This window comes from Fringilla coelebs, assembly GCF_963513975.1.
Source record: "Fringilla coelebs genome assembly, chromosome: 16".
Lineage (NCBI taxonomy): Eukaryota > Metazoa > Chordata > Aves > Passeriformes > Fringillidae > Fringilla > Fringilla coelebs.
The window spans coordinates 885,243-907,666 of record NC_140042.1 but is presented as its reverse complement, the minus strand read 5'-3'; the positions used below and the strand labels follow the sequence as shown (position 1 = coordinate 907,666).

Here is a 22,424-nt window from a genome sequence, read left to right as displayed (position 1 = left end):
CCAATGAGAGGCGGCGGGGGGCGGGCCGCAGGGGCGGTGGCAGCGGCCGGGCCCCGTGCGCTCCATGGCGGCCGCCACCGGCCCCGACGAGGCGGACGAGGCGGTGCGGGGCACCTGTGAGGACGCGTCCGTCTGCAAACGGTACCGGAGCCGGACCGGGCCGGGCCGGGCCGGGCCGGGCCGGTGTTCCCCGCGGCGGGGCTGGGCAGTGGGCGGGCAGGGCTCGGGCGGCTCCCGGGAGCGGCCCCGTCCCGGTGCCGGGACCCCGTGCGTGCGGCCCGGGCGCAGCGGCCGCAGGGCCCGGCCGGGGTCACGCTCGGAGCTGGTCCCGGCGGGAGCGCGGGTGGAGCCCCGGTGAGCAGCGGGGTGCCCCGCTGCCCCAAAGCCCGGCGGGGCCGTGCGGAGCGGAGCGCCAGCCCGGCGGGGCTCCACTGCTGCCTCCTCCCGCCGCGACGGGCACCGGCAGGGCGCGGGTGTCACTGCCCTGGCCCGTGAATTGAACCTCTCTCTCGGTCGGGCTGTCCTTCTGGGCTCTAGGGCAGCAGGTCGTTTGTTGGGTGCAGAGTTTTCCTTGGGGAATCAGCTGTAAAAGCTGATTCTGTAAGTTCTGTTCAAACAGAGCAGCGCTGTGCCGAACTGATGCGGCAGCCCTGGAATCAGTGCAAACACCTTGTCATCTACAGCAGGTAGAAGTAAAGCCTCGTTTGTGTGCCTGAGGAGCTGGAGACAGTTCATCTTCTGGGTCCCCAGGAGGGAATACTTGAGATTTGGGTCTTTACTCACAGAATTTCATCCAGGAGTGAAGAGCTAAAATTTCTAGCTAAACTTTATATAATCTCTCAATTCAAATAGTTTTGCACCTGGAACAGATTTTTAAACCGTGTCTGCGTGTGCACACCCAGGCCAGAGGGACCTTTCCAGCCTGTGTATCTTTTAGGGTAAATTCTGAGCTTCTTATTTCATAATTCTCTCTTTTCCCTGCTGCTGCACAGATTTGCTGTGAGTGTTGGCTACTGGAAGGACCCTTACATCCAGCATTTTGTGAGACAAGCAAAAGAAAGGAAGGCACCTGAGATCAACAGAGGCAAGTTGGAACGGGGATGGGGACACCTCACCTGTCCTGACAAAACCTGTCCTCTGCGCCCTGGGACTTGGGGGTGGGAGTATGTGAGAGAGTGAGACAAGGTTTCTTCACAGCAGTAATTCCATCCATGCTGTATCTGATCCTTTAAATATCAATCTGTGAGTCAAAACTCTCTTCCTTTGCTTTCTGAGTTCTGAGTGGGCTGTTTCAGCGTGTCCCAGGGTGGAGATCTCCTCAGAGCAGTCAGAAATGTTGACTCAGGGCAGTTGGGTCTCTGCAAATGTAGAATTGTTCTGCTCTGCTTGAGGTGAAACTTGACTAAAACTTCCCTTTACCCAAGGAGTTTGGTTTTATCGGTGCATGGGGTTTTGTTTGTAATTAAAGAAGAAAACCAAAAGCCCTTGGGTAGTTGAAAAGAGGGCATTGTTGATCCTGCAGACTGCCTGGGGATGTGCCTGAGTGTGAGCCATGGAGAGCTGTGTGCCAGGGGTGACTCCCCAGCTGTGTGTGTGCTGCAGGTTACTATGCTCGAGTGCACGGGGTCAGTCACCTGATCAAGGCTTTCCTGCAGAAGACGGGATGCAACTCTCAGATTGTCAATCTTGGGGCTGGCATGGACACCCTGTTCTGGAGGCTGAAGGTAAGGAGGGCTGCAGGGCCAGGCCTGGCTGGGACACGGGGCTGGGGGACCCCTGAGGGGCTCTGCAGGCTGGCTCTGTGCCACAGGGCGGCACAGCGGGGGCTCCCACACTGTCCCACGGTAGCTGGGCTGGGAAGGGACCTTGGGGATCATCCAGTGCAGCCCCTGGCCAGGCAGGGTCACCTGGAGCAGGTGACACAGGAACGTGTCCGGGTGGCTTTGGGATGTCTCCTGAGGGAGGCTCCACACCCTCCCTGGGCCGCTGTTCCAGGGCTCTGCCGTGTCAGGGCTCTGCTCTTTCCTCTGACATGGAAAGGGGCTCTTCCTCCTGTCAGGGGGAACTTGTTGTGTTTTATTTTCTGGGCACTGCTCCTCCTCCTGTCACTGAACAGAGTCTGGCACCATCCTCTGACACCCCTGGGAGGGATTTGTAGGACTGATGGGATCCCCTCTCAGCCTTCCCTTCTCCACACTGACCAGGCCCAGCTCCCGCAGTCTCTGCCCGTCACAGAGATGCTCCAGACCCCAAGTCATCTCTGTGGCCTCTGCTGGACCCTCTCCAGCAGCTCCTTGTATTTTTGGGGATCAGGGACGAGTGCAGGGGCACGAGCACTCCCTGACCTGCTGCCACACTTTCCCCACGTCCCCTGGGATTCCAGTTGTGAGCTTATTTATGTAAATCATGGAACCACAGAGTGGAGGGGATCTGGAAAATCATCCAGTCCCACATCCCATATCCCAGGCTGCTCCCAGCCCTGTCCAGCCTGGCCTGGGGCACTGCCAGGGATCCAGGGCAGCCACAGCTGCTCTGGGCAGCCTGTTCCATAAATAGCAGTTTGTGTGTGTGGAATTCATGGAAATTCAGTTACTCAGGTGTTGTTTGAGGGTATTATTCTGAGTGAACACAGCTCTGAGTGAATTGTCTTCTCACTAGCATTTACATGGGTAAATCTGGGTTCTGGAGGGAAGCCTGAGGAGCATTTTGCTTGGTCACAATGTATTGTATCCCACCAGTGGAAAGGAAACAATTCTGATTTTTTTTTTCCCTGAGATGTGAAGCTTTTCTCTTACCTGCATTCCTATAAAAGCTCTGCCCATATACTGTTTTGGTGTCAGTGATTTCAGAGCTGAAGCGGGGCCTGTAATTCCAGTTCTTTGTCCTTGCAGAGAGCAGGTGTGGTGTAATGAATGTGCAGAAGCTGGGAGGCAGGTACTGGAGTGTGGAGTGCTGGTTTCATCTCTGGAAGCCACAGGGTGACAGCCAGCACGGGCAGCAGCATCCATCACAAAGGGACTGCTGCAAGGGACAGACTTGGCACAGCTTCTGCACCAGGCTGGGAAGTGCTGCCAGCGTGGAATGAAGAGCTTTCCCTCTTTTGTAGTCCAGGCAGGCTGGTGTGCCTGTGCCCTGGCTGTGGGCTGGGGCAGAGCTGCACTGTGCTCCCTGTCTGGGTCAGCCTGTGCAAAACCTTCCAGCTCTTCCCTTGCGAGGCCATGCTGCAAATCCTGGTGAATGCTGGTGCAGTGTGCTGTGCTGTGCTGTGCTCCCCACAGCCCCAGAACACAGGCTGGAGGGTGTGTTTCACTGCTCTGGTTGGGGTTAGAGTCCTCCTCCTCTCAGGTGCCATCCCAGCCCCACCTGGGCACGTTCCTGTCACCTGCTCTGGGTGACCCTGCCTGGGCAGGGCTTGGACTGGATAAACTCCAGGGGTGCCTCCCCATCTCAGCTATTCTGGGGCTCTGTGGTTACATCAAGTGTTAAATAATTTCTTTAATTCTTAGAGGGCATTCTGACATCTCTCAGCTGGTTTTTGTTGGGTTTTAAGCTGTGGGACACTGTTGCAGCACTGTTACAAATGGCAGTGCAGGCCAAACCAGAACTGCTCAGAATTTGAGGTTCTGTCTTGTCCTGTGCGTGTGAAACTCGAGTGTCCCTAACTCTAGTGTCTTCCTGCAATTCCCAGGATGAAAATCTTCTCCCTAGGAAATATTTTGAAGTGGATTTTCCAATGATCGTTGCAAGAAAGATACATAACATCAAGTAAGTCTGTGTCCAGCTGTGGAGACTGGCTGTCAGTCAGGGCCATCATTTCATCTCTGCTGGGAACCTCTTCATGTTCTGGGGTGGGAGGGTGGGCAGCCCTGGCACAGGTGCCCAGAGCAGCTGTGGCTGTCCCTGGATCCCTGGCAGTGTCCCAGGCCAGGCTGGAGCAGCCTGGGACAGTGGGAGGTGTCCCTGCCATGGCAGGGGTGGCACTGGCTGGGCTCTGAGGTGCTTTCCCAGACCATTCCAGGCCTGCATGGAGAATAAAGGCTCATGATGCAGGCAGGCTCTGCAGGCACTGTCCCAGGCTGCAGAAGGGGTGGGTGGAAGCTCTGGGGAGCCAAGCAGAGCTTGCTGTGTGGCAGGGACAGTGTCCTGGCAATCAGAGGTGATGAAATCTTCTCTTGCTGTTGAGGACAGCGCTGAATTCCCAGATGTGCCTGTTCAGTTGGAAGCAGAACAGCTGGGAATGTCCTGTTGGAATAAATCCATCAAGGGTTATTGAGGGCACATGACAGAGTGCCTGGATTTCTCTTGAAAGGTTCTCTCAGAATTAAAGAAATTGTGTATAAAAGTCAGCTCCAGCTTCCCCAGACTTGCAAAGGTTTTCCTTTCCAGCAGAGGGCAGAGATATTCCCTCAGCTGCTTTTGGCACACACACACAGACACACACACACATATATATATGTGTTAAGAAAAAAGCTGTAAGCACACTGTTCAACAGGCTTAACTGCTCTGAGATGCTTCTTCCTTCTTCCCACAGATCAAAACCTCCCCTGTCAAAACCAATTATGGAATCCCATTCAGGGGACTCTCTTCTAATAGGTGAGTCATCTTCAAACTCAGTCAGTGATGTACTGCAGCACTTTTAAAACTTTTCTGATCATTTTGTTCTGCTATGTGGGCAGGCTTTTAATGTTTGAAATGCTGTTTGGACAGAGAATTGGGAGGGAAAAGAGGCTTTTTTCTTCTCTTACAGACTCCTGCCCATTTGTTCTGTGTCATGTTAGAAATGTCTTCTCTTTAAGTGGTTTTATTCTGGCAGAAAGTTGTTGGGTTTTTTCTTTTTCTCTCATATGTAGCTCCTTTTCTGTCACAGGAAAGGAAAAACTGCTACAGAGAGGCATGGATACTGGATTAAAATATCTGTTGAGTGTTTATCTGCTTTCTGTCTCATTAAGAGCACAAATCTTTACATTTAGCAGAGTTTTCACAGCAGAAACACAGCCTGCACAGTCCAGGCCCATGAGCCAGGGCTGTTTGTTACATTTCAGTATTAGAAAGATAATCATTTCAGGTGGTGTGATGTGGCTGTAGTCTCTTGGTTTCTACCCTCCTTAGGGAACAGAAGGTTGTGTGCTCCCATCCCTGGCAGTGTCCATCCCTGGCCAGGGCTTGGGGCAGCCTGGGACAGTGAAGGTGTCCCTGCCATGGCAGGGGGTGGCACTGGATGATCTCTAAGGTCCCTCCCAGCCCAAGTCATTCTCTAATTGTGTGTTTGTGTCAGGACTGCACTTGAAAACCTTTTTACCTGTGGAAAATTCCCTGGGTTCCATTGACTTCGTGTTCTCAGTGCGGATGCTGAGCTGTAGCAGCTGCCTGGGACAATTCAGGAGGGGCAGCAATTCCCTGCATCCCCCCAGCTCCTGCTCTGTGTGAGCAGTGTGACCCTGGCAGGGTCACTGTGCCCTTCCCTGGCACTGCTCTAGCCCAGGCTCTGGGCACATTCTGCAGATGTCACTGCTGCACGTTATTGCTCTGCCCTTCCCAGCCCTGCGGATGTCCTTCCGAGGGCAGAGCTCCCCTTGGCCCCCCAGGCCTCCAGAGATGAAGGCCCCGAGCCCCAGGTGACAGAAGGGCTCCTGGGGACCCCCGGCTGGCAGCAGGCACAGCTGGGGCACAGCTGGCCCAGGGGGATGTGCTGCAGCTGCACTGTGCCCGGGCAGCCCTGGGGCTGTGCCAGGGGCTGGCTGTGTGCTCCTGAGGAGCTGCAGGTCCCTCTGGAGCAGCAGAAGCCCCGCAGAGCTGTCAGCCCGCCCTGCTGCGAGCTGTGCAGCCGGTTCCCTCTGCACTGCTTCCTCTGGAGCTGCTCCCTGGGCTGGGTGTTACAGCCACATCCTGCTCCAGGCTGCTGGGGCTCTGCTGCACCGGCACCTTTGGGCTGTGGCAGTGTCCAGGACGTGGGGAGATGGTGGAAGGGCTGTGGAACTCCAGTTTGAGCTGCCCCCAGCCACACGAGATCCAGTGAGAGCCCTGAGAACTCTGGTTTAGGATCAATTGAGGGAACTGCTTCGTGGGGAAGTGCCAGCAGGAGAGGTGCTGGAATAAATGGGTAAAGGGACTTGACAAGGAATTTATTCAGCTGCTGGTTGGTCTGTGCCCTCTCATTTAAAACTCAAGTGGAAGGTTGTGGCTGTGCCTCAGATGGCTCCAGGAGGGATCCAGGGAGCCCCAGGCCGGCAGGACTGATGTCTCTAGTGAGCAAGTCACAGGAGCTCTGACAGACAGCCTTAGTGGAACACAGGGAGGATGAGCTGGGAAAGCCCCCGTGGCCTTTGAAAGGTGAGTTGTGCTTCCCAGCTCTGCTGGAGCTCTCTGAGTCAACACAGCTGTTGGAAAAGGACATCAGCACAGTGCCTGGATTTCAAGAACTTGTTTTGACTGTGTCCCGTGCCAAAGTGTGCCAAAGAAATGGCACAGTGGTTGTGGGGAGGGAATGGTTCTCATATGGATGAGGAGCTGGGATGGAGGGCGAGCATATGCTGTTCATTTTTGTTATGGAGGAGAGGGAGATCTGTGCTTGAGGGTATGTTGTTGTTCAACACTAAGAAAAAATTGGGAAAATAGTGATTAGTAAGTGGCAGCTTGTTGGCAAATCCAAACTCTGAAGAGTGGTAAAGAACTGTAGAAGTATCTTGTGAAATTAGTGACTTGATGATGATTTCAATGTGGATTAATAGAAAGTGATGCACATGGGGGGGAAAACAGTGTGTGCCTCACATGTAAATGATTATTGCTGCCTTCCTGCAGGATCTGGGTATTAGAATAAATAGTTGGATGAAAGCATGAGCTCAGTAATGGTCCAGAAATACAAAGCAATTTAAGTACTTTTGAGAAAAAGCTGGAAAGCAACTTAGGTGCCAGTGTCAGTAGATGTTTCCTCTCTTTGGCTTTTCCCTTTGGAGCTGCTGTTGGCCTCTGGCAGGCTGGGATCCTTCCAGGGAGACCTCTGGTCTGACCTGGTACAGCTGTTAGACCTGCAGTATTCTGGGATTGCCCCCTGGCCCAGGGAGCAGCATTGCCAGGTGGGGAAAGGTTCCTCATTCCTGTGGGGATGGGGGCCAGGAGTTTGGAATCCTGTCCCTCCCTGTGCCTGCCTCCCCACATCAGTCACACTCCTGGCTCTGTACCCCAGGAGTGGTTTGTTTGGGCTGCTTGGAATTTTGGTTTGGGTCGTGCTGATATGGATTGGCACCACTCAGGCCCTCTCTCTGTCGTGCCATGACTGTTCCTTTGTGTGCCTCCTACACCTTCTGCCCTGTCTGGGCCAGCTTGGGCACTTGGTTCTTTCAGCTTCCCTCCGTGCCCAGACTTTCTTGTGGCCCAGTGTAGGTGTCAGGGGGACTTGCAGGGCTGACCCTGGCCTGCCAGGACAAGCTGAGAGTGTGGCAGTGCCTGCTGGGCTGCTGGAGTGCAGCTGGAGCTGGGGAGAGCAGCATGCAGAGCAGGCTGCAGGGGCTGCTGCTCTGTAAAGCTGCCACAGATACCTTAGCACGAGAATCCTAATGAAATCACTGGGAGTCAATAGTATCCGGCATGCTGGCTCTTGGAAAACCTCCAGGAAATTGTTGCACTAATGTGAGAAGAGAGTAAGAGAAGAAAGCTGAGTTCTTGAGGCAGAGGAAGAGCTTGGTGTGCCTGGAGGCTGCAGTGCTGCCCCAGCAGCTGGGTCAGGGCAGCAGGGAGGGCCTGGGGCCTCCCTCCAGCACAGCAGCAGGTCTGACACAGCTGGGAAGAAAAGAGTCAAGGTGGTCAGGGCAAAAGGCAGCTCTAATCAGCTCCTGCTACTACTCAGTTACTAAAGCTTGTCTGGTTCTGTGCCTGTGAAATCTGAACCACGTGTGCTGTTCTGTGTGCCAGAGCCATGGACAGTAACCACACAGGTGTGTGCCCAGGGCAGAGCATCCTCACCATCATCCCTGCAGAGCTGAACCTGTGCCCTGGCTGGGGGAGGTGGGGTGGGGGGCTTGTCTTTCCCCCCTTCCCCATCCCCTCCCTTGTGTTTCTCCAATTAAATCTGAGTTTGGTGTTTCTCAAACCTTCATTTCAGCCAAGTACAGAGAGAATCTTTGTATGTGGCTGAGGGTGAGCATCACACAGATCCCCAGGGCAGCCCTAGAGGAGAACACCCAACCAAACAACCTCACTGAAAAACAGCACAAGGGGCTGGTGCCTGGTCGGAATTAGTGCCTGGAAAATGGGATTTGCAGTGGTTGAAGCCACCAAATGTCACTGGCTGTGCCAGCACTGGGGCAGCTGGCCTGAGTCACAGCACTGCAGTAAGAATGAGCAGAGGAGTTTGAACACACACACAGAATCAATTCAGGTAAAACAAACTCTTGTTCCTCAGAAGAAATCAATGGGGACCACGTGACCATGCTGCCAAACTGGAGCTGGGTTTTCCTTTTCCAGCTGCCCTGTGGATGGGCAGGAATTGTAAAATCCATTTGCAGCGAGGCTGCTCAGCCTTGGGCAGCAGATTGCTCACTTCACTCTTCACAGAACACCCTGAGTGGGGAGGGACCTCAGGGACCATCCCAGTCCAGCCCTGCCCTGCCCAGCACAGCCCCAGGAGCCCCCAGCTCTGCAGGAAGGTGGGAGCCGGTGCCAGACCGTGTCCCAGCAGTTTTTGGGATGTTTGTGGATGGATTGTGCCCTCCAGGCTGGGGACAGTGGCAGTTCCAGCTGTCCCCAGCTGCCACTGCCCTGCAGTCAGTGTGTGTTTGCTCCCTAAGGAGGAGGTGATGGAGCAGTTGAAGTTTGCCTAGTTAAGTATATGATCATAGTGAAAAGGGGGAAATTTAGGTGAGATACTGAGGGGAGGAGAAATCCCTCCCTGGGAGGGTGGGGAAGCCTGGCACAGGTGCCCAGAGCAGCTGTGGCTGCCCCTGGATCCCTGGCAGTGCCCAAGGGCAGGCTGGAGCAGCCTGGGACAGTGGGAGGTGTCCCTGCCATGGCAGGGGTGGCACTGGGTGGGCTCTATGGTCCCTTCCAACCCAAACCAATTCAGGGGTTTATGATAAACATGCTCAAATCACTGAGCTGTGAGCAAGGCACGTTTGCTTCCACCTTGGAGTGTTTGTGCTCCTTCTCTTCTGGATCACTTAAAAAGTTTTATGGTTTATTTCTGGCTTTTATTTCTTTCTTTATTGATGTATTTGTGTGACCCAGCCTCCGAAGCTGGACAGGGAGCTGGCATTAATTCCCTGCTAATTGTGGTGGCTGACGCTCGCTGTGCCGTATCCATGGACAGAAACCAGTCCCTATTTAAACACTTCCCTGTGTGTGGTGGGGTTTTTGGGTGGCTTTTTTTGATGCCATTATCATGGCCTTGATGTAATCACTTAAATAGAAGGGTGTGGGAAGTAGTAAAGCTATTACAGAACATGCACATGGAAAAAGCCTTGACTCAAAATGTTGAATCATTCAACATGCCGCACAAGTTTTTTTTCTCTTTTCTTCCCTTGTAACTCTCTTCTGAACTGTTTCTGATTCCTGGATCTGCTCCCGAGTGTTGCTGGAATGGCAGCAGCTATTTTCCCTGCTAGTGCCACTTGCAGGGAGTTGGTCACTTGAGAACCAGAGATTCATCCTCTGGGGTGTTTGGTCACTGCTTGTTGCAGTAATTGGGAAACCCACACTTGTCCCCAGCTGTTTTGTTCCCCTCTCCTGAGATGGGAGCCCCTTTCATCCTGCCCCTTCAGCCACTCCTCTGCTCACTCAAGCTGTGCCAGGGAAGGCTGAGGCTGGACATGGGATTTCTCCATGGAAAGGGTGGCCAGGCACTGGAAGGGGCTGCCCAGGGAGGTCTGGAGTCCCCTCCAGAGCCATCCCAGTGTTGTGCAGGACTTTGGCTCTGGCTGGCTTTGATGGATACTTGGGAAGTGCCTCCTGTGGGCACTGGGCCCCTCTGGGTGCATTCACTGCTGCTGGCTGTCAGATTCACTGATGGCAAGAGGCTCTGCCGCTTCCTCCCAGCTGTGCCAGGATGGCAGGGAATCCTTGGACTCTGGGATTTGTCCCTCCTTGGTGCTGGGGAGCACCCCCAGGATCCTTTTATATCCCAGGGGAATATCAGCAAAATCAGAATACCTTCTGTAATTTGACTCTTTCCTTAAATACCACCACTAAATCATACCAAAAGGCTAAATGATATCCTTTTTTTGGCCCCAAGTCTCTGGCTGCTCCCCATATTTATTATATAACTACATATTCAGTTAATTTATATAGCTATATCTGCTGTTAATATTTGAAATATTGCCACTTAGCTTAGTTTTTCAGAAATTGATGCACTTTTATGTAGTTCCCATGTGCATAGTCTAAGAAGACTCCCAACAAAACAAAAACCCTGCCTTTAGTCTTGCCATTTTTCTTCTCTCTGCATTCCTGGAAACCATGGTAACAGCTGGGATAACCTCTTTGCTTCAGTGTGGCTGCAGAGGCAGAGCAGGCTCAGTGCAGGGTCTGGTGCTGATGGAGCCCTGGAAAACACAACTAGGAGGGGAATTCATGGTTTCAGAAGAAGAGTTCGCTGCTCACAGTTTGGTGTAACAGAGCAAACTTGGGCTCCCAATTCATGTGCTCCTGTGCAGTGTTTTTGATTGATAACTCCACATCCCTCTCCACATTTGCCTTGCAGATTCCCACAGCCTGGACTCCAGTCGATATTCCATAGTAGGAGCAGACCTCCGTTCCTCCTCTGATCTGGAGGAAAAGCTGAGGAAACACAGCTTGGATATACAGTAAGATCTCAGGGCTTTCATGGGCTTCTTGGGGGTTTTTCAGTGGGGCTTGTGGAGGCCCTGGGCCAGTGGGAGGTGTCCCTGCCATGGCAGGGGTGGCACTGCCTGGTCCCTGTGATCCCTCCTAACTCAAACCATTCCAGGGTTCTGTGATTTCTGAGTTTTATCTCTGTCATTCTTTCCAGTGGCCTCCTCTTAAACCCCTGTTGTTTCCTCAACATTTTGGTGGGGCGTCCTTGGGATCTGAATCCCAAAGCTCCTCCGGGGTTCTCTTGTTCACCACGAGGCTTTGGGGGGGCAGGAGTTGAGTTTTTGAGTGGATGATGGACAGACCTTTCAAATGGAAGCAATATAAATAGCAGCGATCTGGCTGGGTGGGAGAGAGCATATGGGGAAGCAGAATGCATCAAATTGCCATTTAATTCTTTACACTTCCATCCTCTGAAATGTTGCCTTGCTTGCCTACATTGCTGCTCCTTGTGGAATTTCTCCTGCTTCTAGTGACTTTTTTTCCCCTTTCATTCCAGCAATTAAAAGCAAACTCAATAATTGAGAAGAAAATCACTTGTGTAGATGTCTATTTTAGTTGTTTTGTGGATGGAGGGGGAAGAGGCAACGTGCAAACTATGGATTACATTTTGTTAGATAATAATATGTGAAGATTGTTTTACAGATACAGAACAAATTTGTCTAATTAAAATTCTTCCTAGAACTTTTTTTAAAGAGAAAACTTTTTTTTTTTTCTGTTTGTAATTAATGGCTGATTTCACTGATCTCTACAAGACTGTGAGCTGTGTGGACAGGGCACAATTGTCTTGCAAAGGGAATTTTAACACACCCCAGTTCCTGCTGTCAGAGAGGACTTAGAGAATGCACAATGTTCTGTGCTCAGGGCTGACTTTTGGGGAGATTGATCCCTAAAATCTCTGGTTCACAGGAGTCTCCTGTGGTTCATTAATTCCCAGCTGCCAGAAAGCCCAGTTGGACTCAATGTGATGAAGAGATTTCATTCAATCTTCTGTGTCTAGTTCATGAAAGATGGAGCTCTTTCAGAAATTGTGCAGACATGGAGTGACTCGCTTGCTCACAATCCTTAGCAGATTTTTCTTGTTCCTGTGCTGGAAATCACGTTCTGCTTTGGTTTTGTTTTACAGTTTGCCAACGCTGCTGGTGGCCGAGTGTGTGCTGGTTTACATGACCCCCCAGCAGTCTGCAAGCCTGCTCAAGTGGGCAGCAAGCACCTTCCCCGTGGCCATGGTTATCAATTATGAGCAGGTAAAACCAAAGGGGCATTTTTAGACCTGCTTTGTTGTCATTAAAATTGCTCTCGTGGGTGGGAGTTGTTGAGGAATGAGAGTGGGCCACGTCCTTTTGTAGAAACAGCAGTTTCTGCTGAATTTCTGGAGTAATGTGTTTTAACTTGTAGCTTGGTTAGCTCATTGTAGAGAAAATACAGCTATTCTGAAAGACAATTTCTGGACTATGTTGAAGCAAAATAATTGAGACTTAATCCATACGTGGAAAAAACCATAGAATATTGATTTAGCTGAAGCAGAGCAAAGAGAACGACGCCGAGTGCTGGCTCTGGCTGTATAACATTACATAATTACCTCTGTGTTCTCTGGCAAAGTGGAGCAGAAATCACAGCAGCATGAGCTCTAGCTCTCCTGTGGAAGTAAAACAGTGCCTCGGGGCAGCTAGGTGGCTCCAGGATTAGTGACAGGATCTCCCAGTGCACATGGCTGTGCAGAGCCGAGGCGAGGTGCAGGTGTGCTGCCAGCCCCGCTGTCCTGGGCAGGGGCACTGTCCCCCGGCGCTGGGCTGCTCCTGGGCACTGAGAGCTGCCGTGCCCCTCGCTGGCACTGTGTGGTGTGGGCAGCACAGGGCTGGCAGGCTGTGTGTTGGGAGGGGAGCACTGCTGTGTCCTTGTGTCCCAGGTGAACATGAGGGACCGCTTCGGGCAGATCATGATCGAGAACCTGCAGCGCCGGCACTGCAACCTGGCTGGGGTGGAGCTCTGCAGCTCCCTGGACTCCCAGGTGAGGGGCACGGGGCTGAGCCTGAGCTGGGCTCACCTGCCTGGAGTGCTGAGTGTGCCCTGGGGCTCAGCAGGGAGCAGGGCAGGCTGGGGCAGGCACTGAGCCCTTTGCTGGCCACGTCATGGTGGAATCTGGAGTGGTTTCGTTTGGAAGGGACCCTAAAGCCATGGCAGGGACACCTCCACTGTCCCAGGCTGCTCCAAGCCCTGTCCAACCTGGCCTTGGGCACTGCCAGGGATCCAGGGGCAGCCACAGCTGCTCTGGGCACCTGTGCCAGGGCCTGCCCACCTCACAGGGAACAATTCCCAATTCCCAAGATCCCATCCAGCCCTGCCCTCTGGCACTGGGAGCCATTCTGTGTTCTGTCACTCCATCCCTTGTAAACAGTCTCTCTCCGTGTTTCTTGTTGGCTCCTCCAGGTCCTGGCAGGCCACAGTTAGGTCACCCCAGAGCTTCTCTTGGCTAGCTAAATGTCAGTGGTTGCACAAAACCTCGTGGGCAGAGCCCAGCCCTGCCTGGCCCTGCAGAGATCACAGCACACGCTTAGGGAGGGGTTGGGAGCTCTGCAAAGGACAGGTCAATCAGCTGCCCAGTGAGGTCCTCGGGGGGAGAAGCTGTCCTCTGGTGCTCCCCTGGAGGCTGTGAAAGCTGTGCTGCCCTTTGTTTTCCAGAGGGAACGGCTGCTGGGAAGTGGCTGGGACAACGCCCACGCCGTGGATATGATGAAGGTGTACAGCTTCCTGCCACAGGCTGATGTCAAAAGGTACCACTTGGGGCCCCAAAGTCATCCTCAATGCCATTTCCAAGGTCCTTCCCTTGTACCCTGGGATCCCCTGGTGGAACAGAGGAGGCTGCCCCAGGTGCTGCCAGGGGCACACAGCCCTCCTGAGCCTGAGGCTCTGCAGAGCCCCCAGGATCGTGCCTGCACTGATGATCCAGAGGGTGAACGCTGCCAGGAGCAGCCTGGGAGTAGTGGTGGCTTATTTGGGTGTGACAGAAGGCATCTCCTGACAGAAATTTGCAGACGGGAGATGCCACAGAAATGCTGTGTTGAGTTTTTGCGGTCCCCAAGATGTTCCTTGTGAAGATTTTGGCTGGGGTTAGACCACGACACGTTGAAATCATGAGGGAGAGACTGCTGGGTCTGCAGAACTCAGAGCAGGGATTAAAGGCTGTTTCACAGTCACTGCTCTGCCTGGAATTTGTTCATATTCCTGCATTAAATGCTAAAGAGTGGGAATTTTTAAGGAGTACCTTCTTAGGGATGTAATGGGAAATGTGAATTGCTGTGAGTCATTCAGAGTTGGAATTAGCTGAGCAAGTTACCTTGGTCAAAATACTCACCTTTGGGGGTTTCTCAAAGCCTGGAACTGAACAGGTGAGAGTGGAAATCAGAGGTGGTTTAAATAGGAACAGGGATGTGTGGTGGGACCATATGGCACTGGTGGAGACACAGAGCTCGTGCTTTCTCTGCAGCATTTTTGGCTACCCTGGATCTGTTCAGCTCCTTGCACTTGTTCCACATGCCAGGAAATAGGGTTATGTAAACTCTGTCCTCCAGAATCGGTGAGGCAAATGCTTTTTCTTTAGAAGAGTCTTTCCCGGAGTGTTCCTCTGCAGCACCTGACACCTGGGAGTGCATTGAGGAACTTCTGCCCCTTGGAGTCTCAGTAGCAGCCCTGGTGTTTGTCAGGAGTTACCCAGATGAGTCCTGGAACAGGCAATTCCAGGGATGAGGGGTTGGAAGCGCCCTGGGGGTCACTTGTTCCATACATTGGCAGGGTGGCATCGTGGACAGTACCTGTAATTATTCCCTGCAGAGGTAACTGCCTTTCTGTCCCAGTTCTCACTCCCATGGAATGAACAATTCAGTAAAAATTCTGCTGAGAATCCAGCTCAAATCCTGACCTTTATTTTATTCCTGCAGAATAGAAGCCCTTGAATTCCTGGATGAAAAGGAACTGTTTGAGCAGCTGATGCAGCACTACTGCATCTGCTGGGCTTCCAAGGACAGCAGCAACCTGGGTAATGTTCTCCAGCCCCTGGGGGTGATCCTGTGGGAGGGCTGGGCTGGGATGTTACACCAGGTACCCCAAATCTCCCCTGTTCCAGGGCTCTGCTGCTCCTCCCCGGGCTGGGAGCACCTCCCAGCTGGGCATTGCTCCTCCACAGCCTCTGCAGAGTTTCTGGGCATCCAAGTGGGAAGCCTGTCCAGTACAGGGGAGCTGGAATTTTTCCACCAGAAGATGCCGTATGGGTTCCTTTAAATAACTGCCTGCTTTATCCCATCAGTGCTAATTGAAAGGTTTACAAATCCCATGCATGGGAAGTGCCATATGGGCACACGGTATATGAAGGCACAGTGTCCTGACAACACAAAAATAAATTTGTATTACTTATCCCAGGCTTCTCTGCACTGTCCCCATTTGCAGCCATCTGACACTGAAGTTTTCCACGCTGCTTTCTCCCTGGGGAAGAATATTCCCTCCGAAATGAACTCTTCTACCTGTTCCTTTTGTTCTTAAAATTCCGTCTCTCCTGGACTGGGATTTCTGGGAAGTCATAGAGAGAGACTTGATTTAGGCTTTCTGTAGCATTTGGGTGTTGCTGCTGCTCAAGAAATGATAAAATGAGGGAATTGTTGCTTGGCTGAAGCATGGATGGCCACAGCCTCTATTTGTCCAGCTTAGAAAGACAGCTCTGTTGCAGTCACAGTTTGTCTCCACTTCTCGCTGCAATTCCAGGGACTTCAGTCTTTCCAGAAAAACTCTGCCTGCCACTTGTATCACTTCCTCCCCTTCATCCTCTCTGCCCTTTCCCTGCTCCTGACTGAGTATCCAAGAGCAGATTTTATTTATTGACTGTTCCTCAGCAAATGGGAATAGGTTTGGTCTCTGCAGCCTGGCTGGGCAGCAGGGCCTCTGACAGAGCTGCTAAAAGGAGATCTTCAAATAAAAACTGGTAAAAGGAGCCCTTCAACAGCCTGGTGCTGCTGCTGTGACAGAGCTGCTGCTTGTGCTGGTGCCCTCCTAAATCCTCCAGAGTTCTGAGCTCCAGACCCCGTGTTCTGCACTGGAAAGTGGTGACTGGAACACACAGCCTGTTTTAGAGGAGCTGAGGCCCAAAGGTTCACAGCAGCCCCAGTTGGGGGGTCTCAGCATTGTTCTTTGCTGGGATTAGAGAAAGGACAGTTTGGGGTGCTGAGGTCGAGGGGTCTGAGCAGTTACAGAGATCTCAAAGGTGATAATCGAGTGTCCAGTGGACATGGCATGGGTGTGCCTTAATCTAAAGCAGGGCTTTTTTATCCTGTGGGAATTTACTGCCCTCGTGAATGGTACCTTCCTCTGCTTTGTCTTCCTGATTTCATGGGCAGACCCTCAGGTTCCTGAACAACATTCATGTTGTTCCTTCTGCCACAAATAATTCCAGTGCTCCTGCAAATTGACTTCATCAAATTAATTGCTGCATCACAATCAAAAATGGGTTAAAAAGTACAGCCCAACCTGTTTTCTGCTTTCCTCACACCAAATCCTTTGTGTTTAAGTTTAAAAACATGAAATAACTCTGAAAGCATCCTTCCTGCTGTGTGTAAGGGACCTTGGTGCAGTGAGGGTGAGAATAAACCTTCCTTTCTTGCCCCAAATCCCTCTTTGTCTTCACACAGGTCTGGCAAACATCGACTTCTGAGGGCTGCAGGGAGGGAGCCCTGGGGAGCTCAGGGCTCAGGCCAGGACATGGAGAGGATGGATTTGCACGTGCCAGCCCCGGGCTGTGGCTGGAACTCCTGGTGCTGCTGCTGGGGACGGGCCTGGAGCCTCTGGGTGGATTCAAGGAATGTTTTCTGTGAGCAGGACTTGCCCCCGTTCCCAGCTGTTCAACAGTGGACTTGCACAAGGTGTCAGTAACTGCTGTTCAAAGCTTGCCTTCCTTAGTTTAAACTGAAAGTCAAGTGTTCTTGGGTTCTTTGATTTGCCTCCCGTGTGTTTTTGTGGCTGTGTAACACGTGTTTGTGACAGGGAGCTGGGGCTGGCTGAGCAGGAGGGAATTCTGTGCATTTCTGTTCTGGTCAGGTCTCACTCGGATGAAGTGTTGGCTTCTCCAGGCTCCTCTGCCCTGCCGGGCTGTCACTGCTGGGAGTCCTGGAGGGGAAGGGTGGAGGAGAAGGGGGGCCCTGAGTGTGTTCAGTGATGTACAAGAAACTGGAAAATAGACTCGATTTAACTGGGAAGGGCTTAGCTTGTGGTTTCAGCACTGGCATGCCGAAGAAAGAAATGAATCTCAATTTGCACTGCTTCTGGTAGTATCTTTACACCAGTTCCTCCTTCTCACTTTCCCCTTAAAAGAAGCAAAACAAAATCCCAACAGCAATGAAAACCCTTTTCCTGTTGTTTGAAATTGAATCTTGCAACCTTCCTATGAGAAAAATAATAAATGTTTAGTATTTATAATTTGTCTCCTGTCTTCCTTGCTAGACATGACCAGTTTCTGTCTGGTTTAGTGACATCTTTCCTCTCATGCAATGCCTCACCAGGAGTGTTTTTTAAAGCAGTTGCTGGCAGGCCCAGAGCAGCTGTGGCTGCCCCTGGATCCCTGGAGTGTCCCAGGCCAGGCTGGACAGGGCTGGAGCAGCCTGGGACAGTGGGAGGTGTCCCTGCCATGGCAGGGGTGGCACTGGATGGGCTTTAAGGCTCCTTCCAACCCAAACCATTCTGGGGTCCTGTGAAATGACCTTTCCTTCAGGGGTTAAAAATGAACCCAAACCCCAGCACTGCCCCACAACCCCTCTGCACTGCAGGGCCCTTCCTGAGCAGTCACTGAGCCCAGAGGCACTGACTCTGTCCTGCTCCTTCTTGGGAGTTAAGTGAAGAATTCAAAGTTGCATGAAAGCCCATCTCCACTCTCAGTTTAATTTTGGCCAGACCCCCTTTGGGACCCTGTTCCCTGAGCCTCCTGCAGCATCCTGCTGAGTGGGAGCCAAGCTGGAGTGTGCCTGCCCTGGAACATCCAAATCTGTTCCTTTGGAGCTGGTCCCCCTGGGAATACCCCCTGAGCTGGTGCACTTTTCATCTCAGAGGGCTGGAGCACAGCTCACTGCAGGGATATCCTGGGCTCCATCAGTCTTTTGTCTTTTTTGTCATGATTTCATCCCTTTGTGTTCAGGAATAATGTCTCTGCTAGCGTGAGGCAGATCCTGCTGCTCATCAGTTCTATTTTGGGTGCCTGGGTGATTTGCAGCCCTGAGCATGCCTGCTGCCCTGGGATGGGAGGCAGCACGGAGCCCCAGCCTGCCTGTCCCCTCCCAGCTCCTCAGCATCCAGCTGGGAGAAGGGGAATCCCTCCGGCCAAAGCTCTCACAGAGCCTCCCTCTCCTGGGCGCTGCCAGCAGCGCTGGGGACATGGGGTCACCTTGTGCCCCAGGGTCCAGCAGCACGGAAGGGACTTTAGGAGCTGAAGGAAAAGCTGTGCTTGGCTCAGTGCATGGTATTTCAGCCCCTCTGCAGAGTGCCCAGCTCCCCATTCCGAGTTTACACAGTTCTTCAGGTGCCTGGGTGGCTGGGGCACAGGAGAATGAGGTTATTGAGGATGGAGCTGTGGGTGGGCTGGCAGGACAGCAGGGGCCAGGTCATTGCAGGGAAGATGTGCAGGGCTGGGGGGGACCAGGAGCACCCACCCCTTCTGGGGGATCTGGGTGGATTTTAATGCTAAGAATTAAGAATGTGAAATAGCAGAATTAAGGTCTGGATGGCTCCATCCTCCTCGGGCGGTGTTTTTCCCAGCTCAAACACCAGTCTGGGCTGCAGGACTGACACAAACCCGTCCCTGCTCTGCAGCAGGCAGCGCTCAGCCCACCTTGGGGATCCCTGGAAATTTCCATCTGCTCTGAGGCAGCGACTGGGAGGAAAACTCTTACACAACGAGGGCTCTGTAAAGGGCAGAGGTCAGCTCACCTGTGCCGCAGCTACGAGCTGCAAATCGTTCTGCAAGTTCTCTTTCAGCCCCGTTGTGTAATCCCGGGGACTCTCCGAGATAAACGGGGGGAGATAAGGCAGTGTCAGAGGAGCTGCTCTGATTCTTTATGGCTCTCTGAAAGAGCTGACCCCGTGCTGGATTTGCCGGGGTCTTTCCTTGCAGCACCACGCTGTGCTGCGCCAGAATACTTTGGAATGACTTTCCTAGGGATGCCGGCTGGAATGCTGGGGTTTGAAATGTACCAGCACCGACTCACAGAGAGCACTTGGAGCATTTCAAGAGTGACAGGAAAAAGGGGAATGAATTCAAACTGACAGAGAGGAGGTTTAGATTAGATTTTAGGATGAGACCCCTCCCTGGGAGGGTGGGGAGGCCCTGGCACAGGTGGGTTTCAGTGCCCAGCCCAAACCAGTCTAGGACTCTGGGACTGAGTGTTAACAGCTCTCAGTGATGTTCTTCAGTGTCTGCCTAAGTGCTTTCTGCAGGTTGGGTTTGGAACCCCGGCATGGTTTGGGTTGGAAGGGACACTGGAGATCATCCAACCCTCAAATCTGGTTTTCTCTACAGAGCCTCACTCGGGTGTTTGGTTTGCACGGGAAAGCAAAGGGAAGGTGGCAGATCTGCATGCTGAAATGAGGAGAGGAGTGAAACACGGGGGGTGGAGAAAATAGGGGTGTTCTGGCTTTCCTGCCCAGGTGGATGGGTGAGGGAGATGTTCTCTGTGATTCCTAAAAATCATTTTTGGAAGCCTTGGCTTGTTTGGTGCCACCACTTCCTGTACTAATTGACACAGTTGCTATTGTCACTTATCTAACAAATCGGTGCAAGCCCAAACAAGGACAAAAATAAGTGTCTGCTGATAGGAACAGATTTATCTGTTCTCATCCCCACGCCTTTTCCCACGGGCAGAGTTTCCGTGTGTCTCACTGAGCAAACCTGGGTGCTGAGGATTCCATCTCCTGCTCCGAGCAGGGCTCTGCCCTGGGCATCCTGGGGGCACCTCTGAGCACGAGGCTGAAGCTCCTGCCAAAGGGAAACCCTTCCCTCACATCTGGGCTTCTGTTCAGCCCCGTCTCAGGCCGGTGCTCAGCAGCCACCTTGTTGCCCGAATGTGGAGCATTTCCTCTGCAAGGCTCAGGCAAACATCCCCGCTCCTGAAGTGGTAAATGTTTAAAAGCCAAGGACAGGGGGTTAATCCTCGCCTTGGGGCTGTGACCTGCCGGGCTCTGGGGCCACCACTGAGCTGGGAGACAGAGCATGGGCACGGTGGCACCGCCTGGGCAGCTGCTGTGCCAGGAACACCCAGCAGCAGCTGGATCGGCCGCCTCGCTGCCTCTTCCTGGCCAGGGAGGGGTCCTGCTGCTGCTGGGGCTCGCCCGTGCTGCTGTGGGCTCTGGGCTCTGGGGGTCTGGGATTTGGGGTCTGGGATTTGGGGTCTGGGGTCTGGGATTTGGGCTCTGGGATTTGGAATCTGGGGTCTGGGATCTGGGGTCTGGGATTTGGGGTCTGGGATTTGGGGTCCAGGGTCTGGGATTTGGAATCTGGGCTCTGGGCTCTGGACTCTGGACTCTGGGCTCTGGAATCTGGGGTCTGGGCTCTGGGATTTGGAATCTGGGATCTGGGGTCTGGGCTCTGGGATTTGGAATCTGGAATCTGGGCTCTGGGCTCTGGGATATGGGCTCTGTGCTCTGGGATTTGGAATCTGGGATCTGGGGTCTGGGCTCTGGGATTTGGAATCTGGAATCTGGGCTCTGGGCTCTGGGATATGGGCTCTGTGCTCTGGGATTTGGAATCTGGGCTCTGGGCTCTGTGCTCTGGGCTCTGGGTCTGGGCTCTGGGTCTGGGCTCTGGGCTCTGGGTCTGGGTCTGGGCTCTGGGCTCTGGATCTGGGATCCAGCCCAGCTCCTGGCAGTGCCCACACGGTGCTGTGGGAGCTGCTGCAAGGAAGGACCAGCTGAAATCTGGATATGTGTTACATTGATCTCTCATGATAAGCACCACAAAAATAAATGAAATCTGGATTCCTTCTGCCCAAGTTCAATTTCTTCCCCAAGGAGCGCTGGGCTGGTCGTGCTGGGAGCTGAGGTGGCAGACGGGTTCCATGGACCTGTTGGAAGCTGGCCCTGGGACGTGGTGCCCTGTGAGCTGATGGGATTAAATCAGCTCCTGGGGTCCCACAGGTCCTGGGGTCCATGGGGGCCCCAAAGGCCGGGCAGACCCAGCTGTATCTACCAGCTGATGCCAAGACCTCTTGGCTGTAGGGAGCAAGCTCCTGGGGAAGGGCAATGGGTCAGTGGGGGCTCATTTAGAGGTGCCTTTACTGGGATTCTCCTGCCTGACCCGTGTCTGTGGTGTGGCCACAGGGACAGGCCAGTGGAAATTTCCTTCCCATCCCCAGGGCCTCGTGACAACACCATAAACCAGGGCGCTGTTCTTTACCCTGCTGACAGGAGAGAAGAGCTCCTGCAAACCCCAGTGCTCAGCAGCACCACAAACAGGGGCTGCAGGAGGTTGCTCAAGGCTCAGGGCCCATCCCTGCGGGGCTGGGCTGGGCTGGGCTGCTCCCTGCCTGGATCCTGAGCACATTCCTGCTGCTCCTGAGCTGCCCTGGCATCCCCCTGGCAGTGCCCATCTCTGTGCAGGGGCTACACTGGTCCCTCCCAAACAATGCTCCAAATCAGCCACAGCTGGATTCCCTCAGCCCCAGCCCACACCCCTCCCAGTGCTGGACCCTTGCTGGTGCTGCTGGGAGCGGTGGGTTGTGACTGCTGCTGCCTGGGGGTGCCCCATTCCCCCTGCCCTGGCTGAACCTGCTGTCCCAGGCAGTGATCCCGCTGGGATGAGGAGGATTTAGGGAGGGTTTAATCAATGTTTGATCAGTGCCAGCTCTTGCAGTGGCTGGTGGATCCCTCGGCACCCTCGCCCTCATCTTTATCTGAGAGTGGTGCAGGAGGGACGTGAACCCCCAGCCTGGGAGCTCTGGGCAGGATGTGGGCTGAGGTTTGGAGGAATTTTGACTGATGGTCTGCACTCACAGGGTGGCAGGCCCTGGCACAGGGTGCTCAGAGCAGCTGTGGCTGCCCCTGGATCCCTGGCAGTGTCCCATGGATGGGGATGGTGGAAGGTGTCCCTGCCCCGGGCAGGGGTGGCACAGGATGCTGCAGTTTCTCAGAGCTCCCTTCCCACCTGAGCCAGCCTGGGGCTCTGGGCAGTTTCCCAGGCTGCTCCCCTCGGTGGCTCCCACAGGCACAGAGCTTAGCATAGGAGCCACACTCCAGGTGTGCAGGGCAGGAACCACATCCTGAGCCTTGGCAGAACCCCCTCACACCCCACCACCACCAGCAACGAAAATCCGAGGGAAAAGCCCCCAAGCCTTGAAGCAAGGCTTGGCAGTGATAACGAGCTTTGATATCCCTGGGGGCCGGCCCAACAGCTTTTATGACCCCTTTTTTTTCCCTTAGCAATGCAAATCCAATCTGTATTTAGAGCCTCCCTCCCGTCCAGCGCTGCCTCTCAGACGGTCAGGGGCAGCCCGGCAGCCTCCTGGGCTGGGTCCCCGCTGAGAGCCTGCAGCCTGCCCGGCCGTGCCAGGGCACTCCCGGGCACCGTGCCTGCTGCAGCAGCG

General features: G+C 53.6%; 1 protein-coding gene across 1 annotated transcript; it reads left to right on the top strand.

Moving 5' to 3' along the window:
• The first annotated feature begins 27 nt into the window (after positions 1-27).
• On the top strand, positions 28-17,230 carry LCMT1 (leucine carboxyl methyltransferase 1). Its single transcript, XM_084216556.1, has 11 exons — positions 28-141; positions 993-1,084; positions 1,603-1,724; positions 3,689-3,765; positions 4,532-4,593; positions 10,688-10,790; positions 11,945-12,065; positions 12,728-12,829; positions 13,501-13,592; positions 14,757-14,854; positions 16,494-17,230. Exons 1-11 carry the CDS (start codon positions 65-67, stop codon positions 16,514-16,516), a joined length of 969 nt encoding a protein of 322 aa, XP_084072682.1. The 5' UTR covers positions 28-64; the 3' UTR covers positions 16,517-17,230.
• The last annotated feature ends 5,194 nt before the right edge of the window (positions 17,231-22,424 follow it).

Excerpts from the sequence above, each read along its gene's own strand:
- LCMT1 (XM_084216556.1), top strand. The coding sequence starts at position 65 with ATGGCGGCCGCCACCGGCCCCGACGAGGCGGACGAGGCGGTGCGGGGC. Across the intron at positions 1,725-3,688 it reads CCCTGTTCTGGAGGCTGAAG|GATGAAAATCTTCTCCCTAG; the intron begins GTAAGGAGGGCT and ends TGCAATTCCCAG. Across the intron at positions 3,766-4,531 it reads AGAAAGATACATAACATCAA|ATCAAAACCTCCCCTGTCAA; the intron begins GTAAGTCTGTGT and ends TTCTTCCCACAG.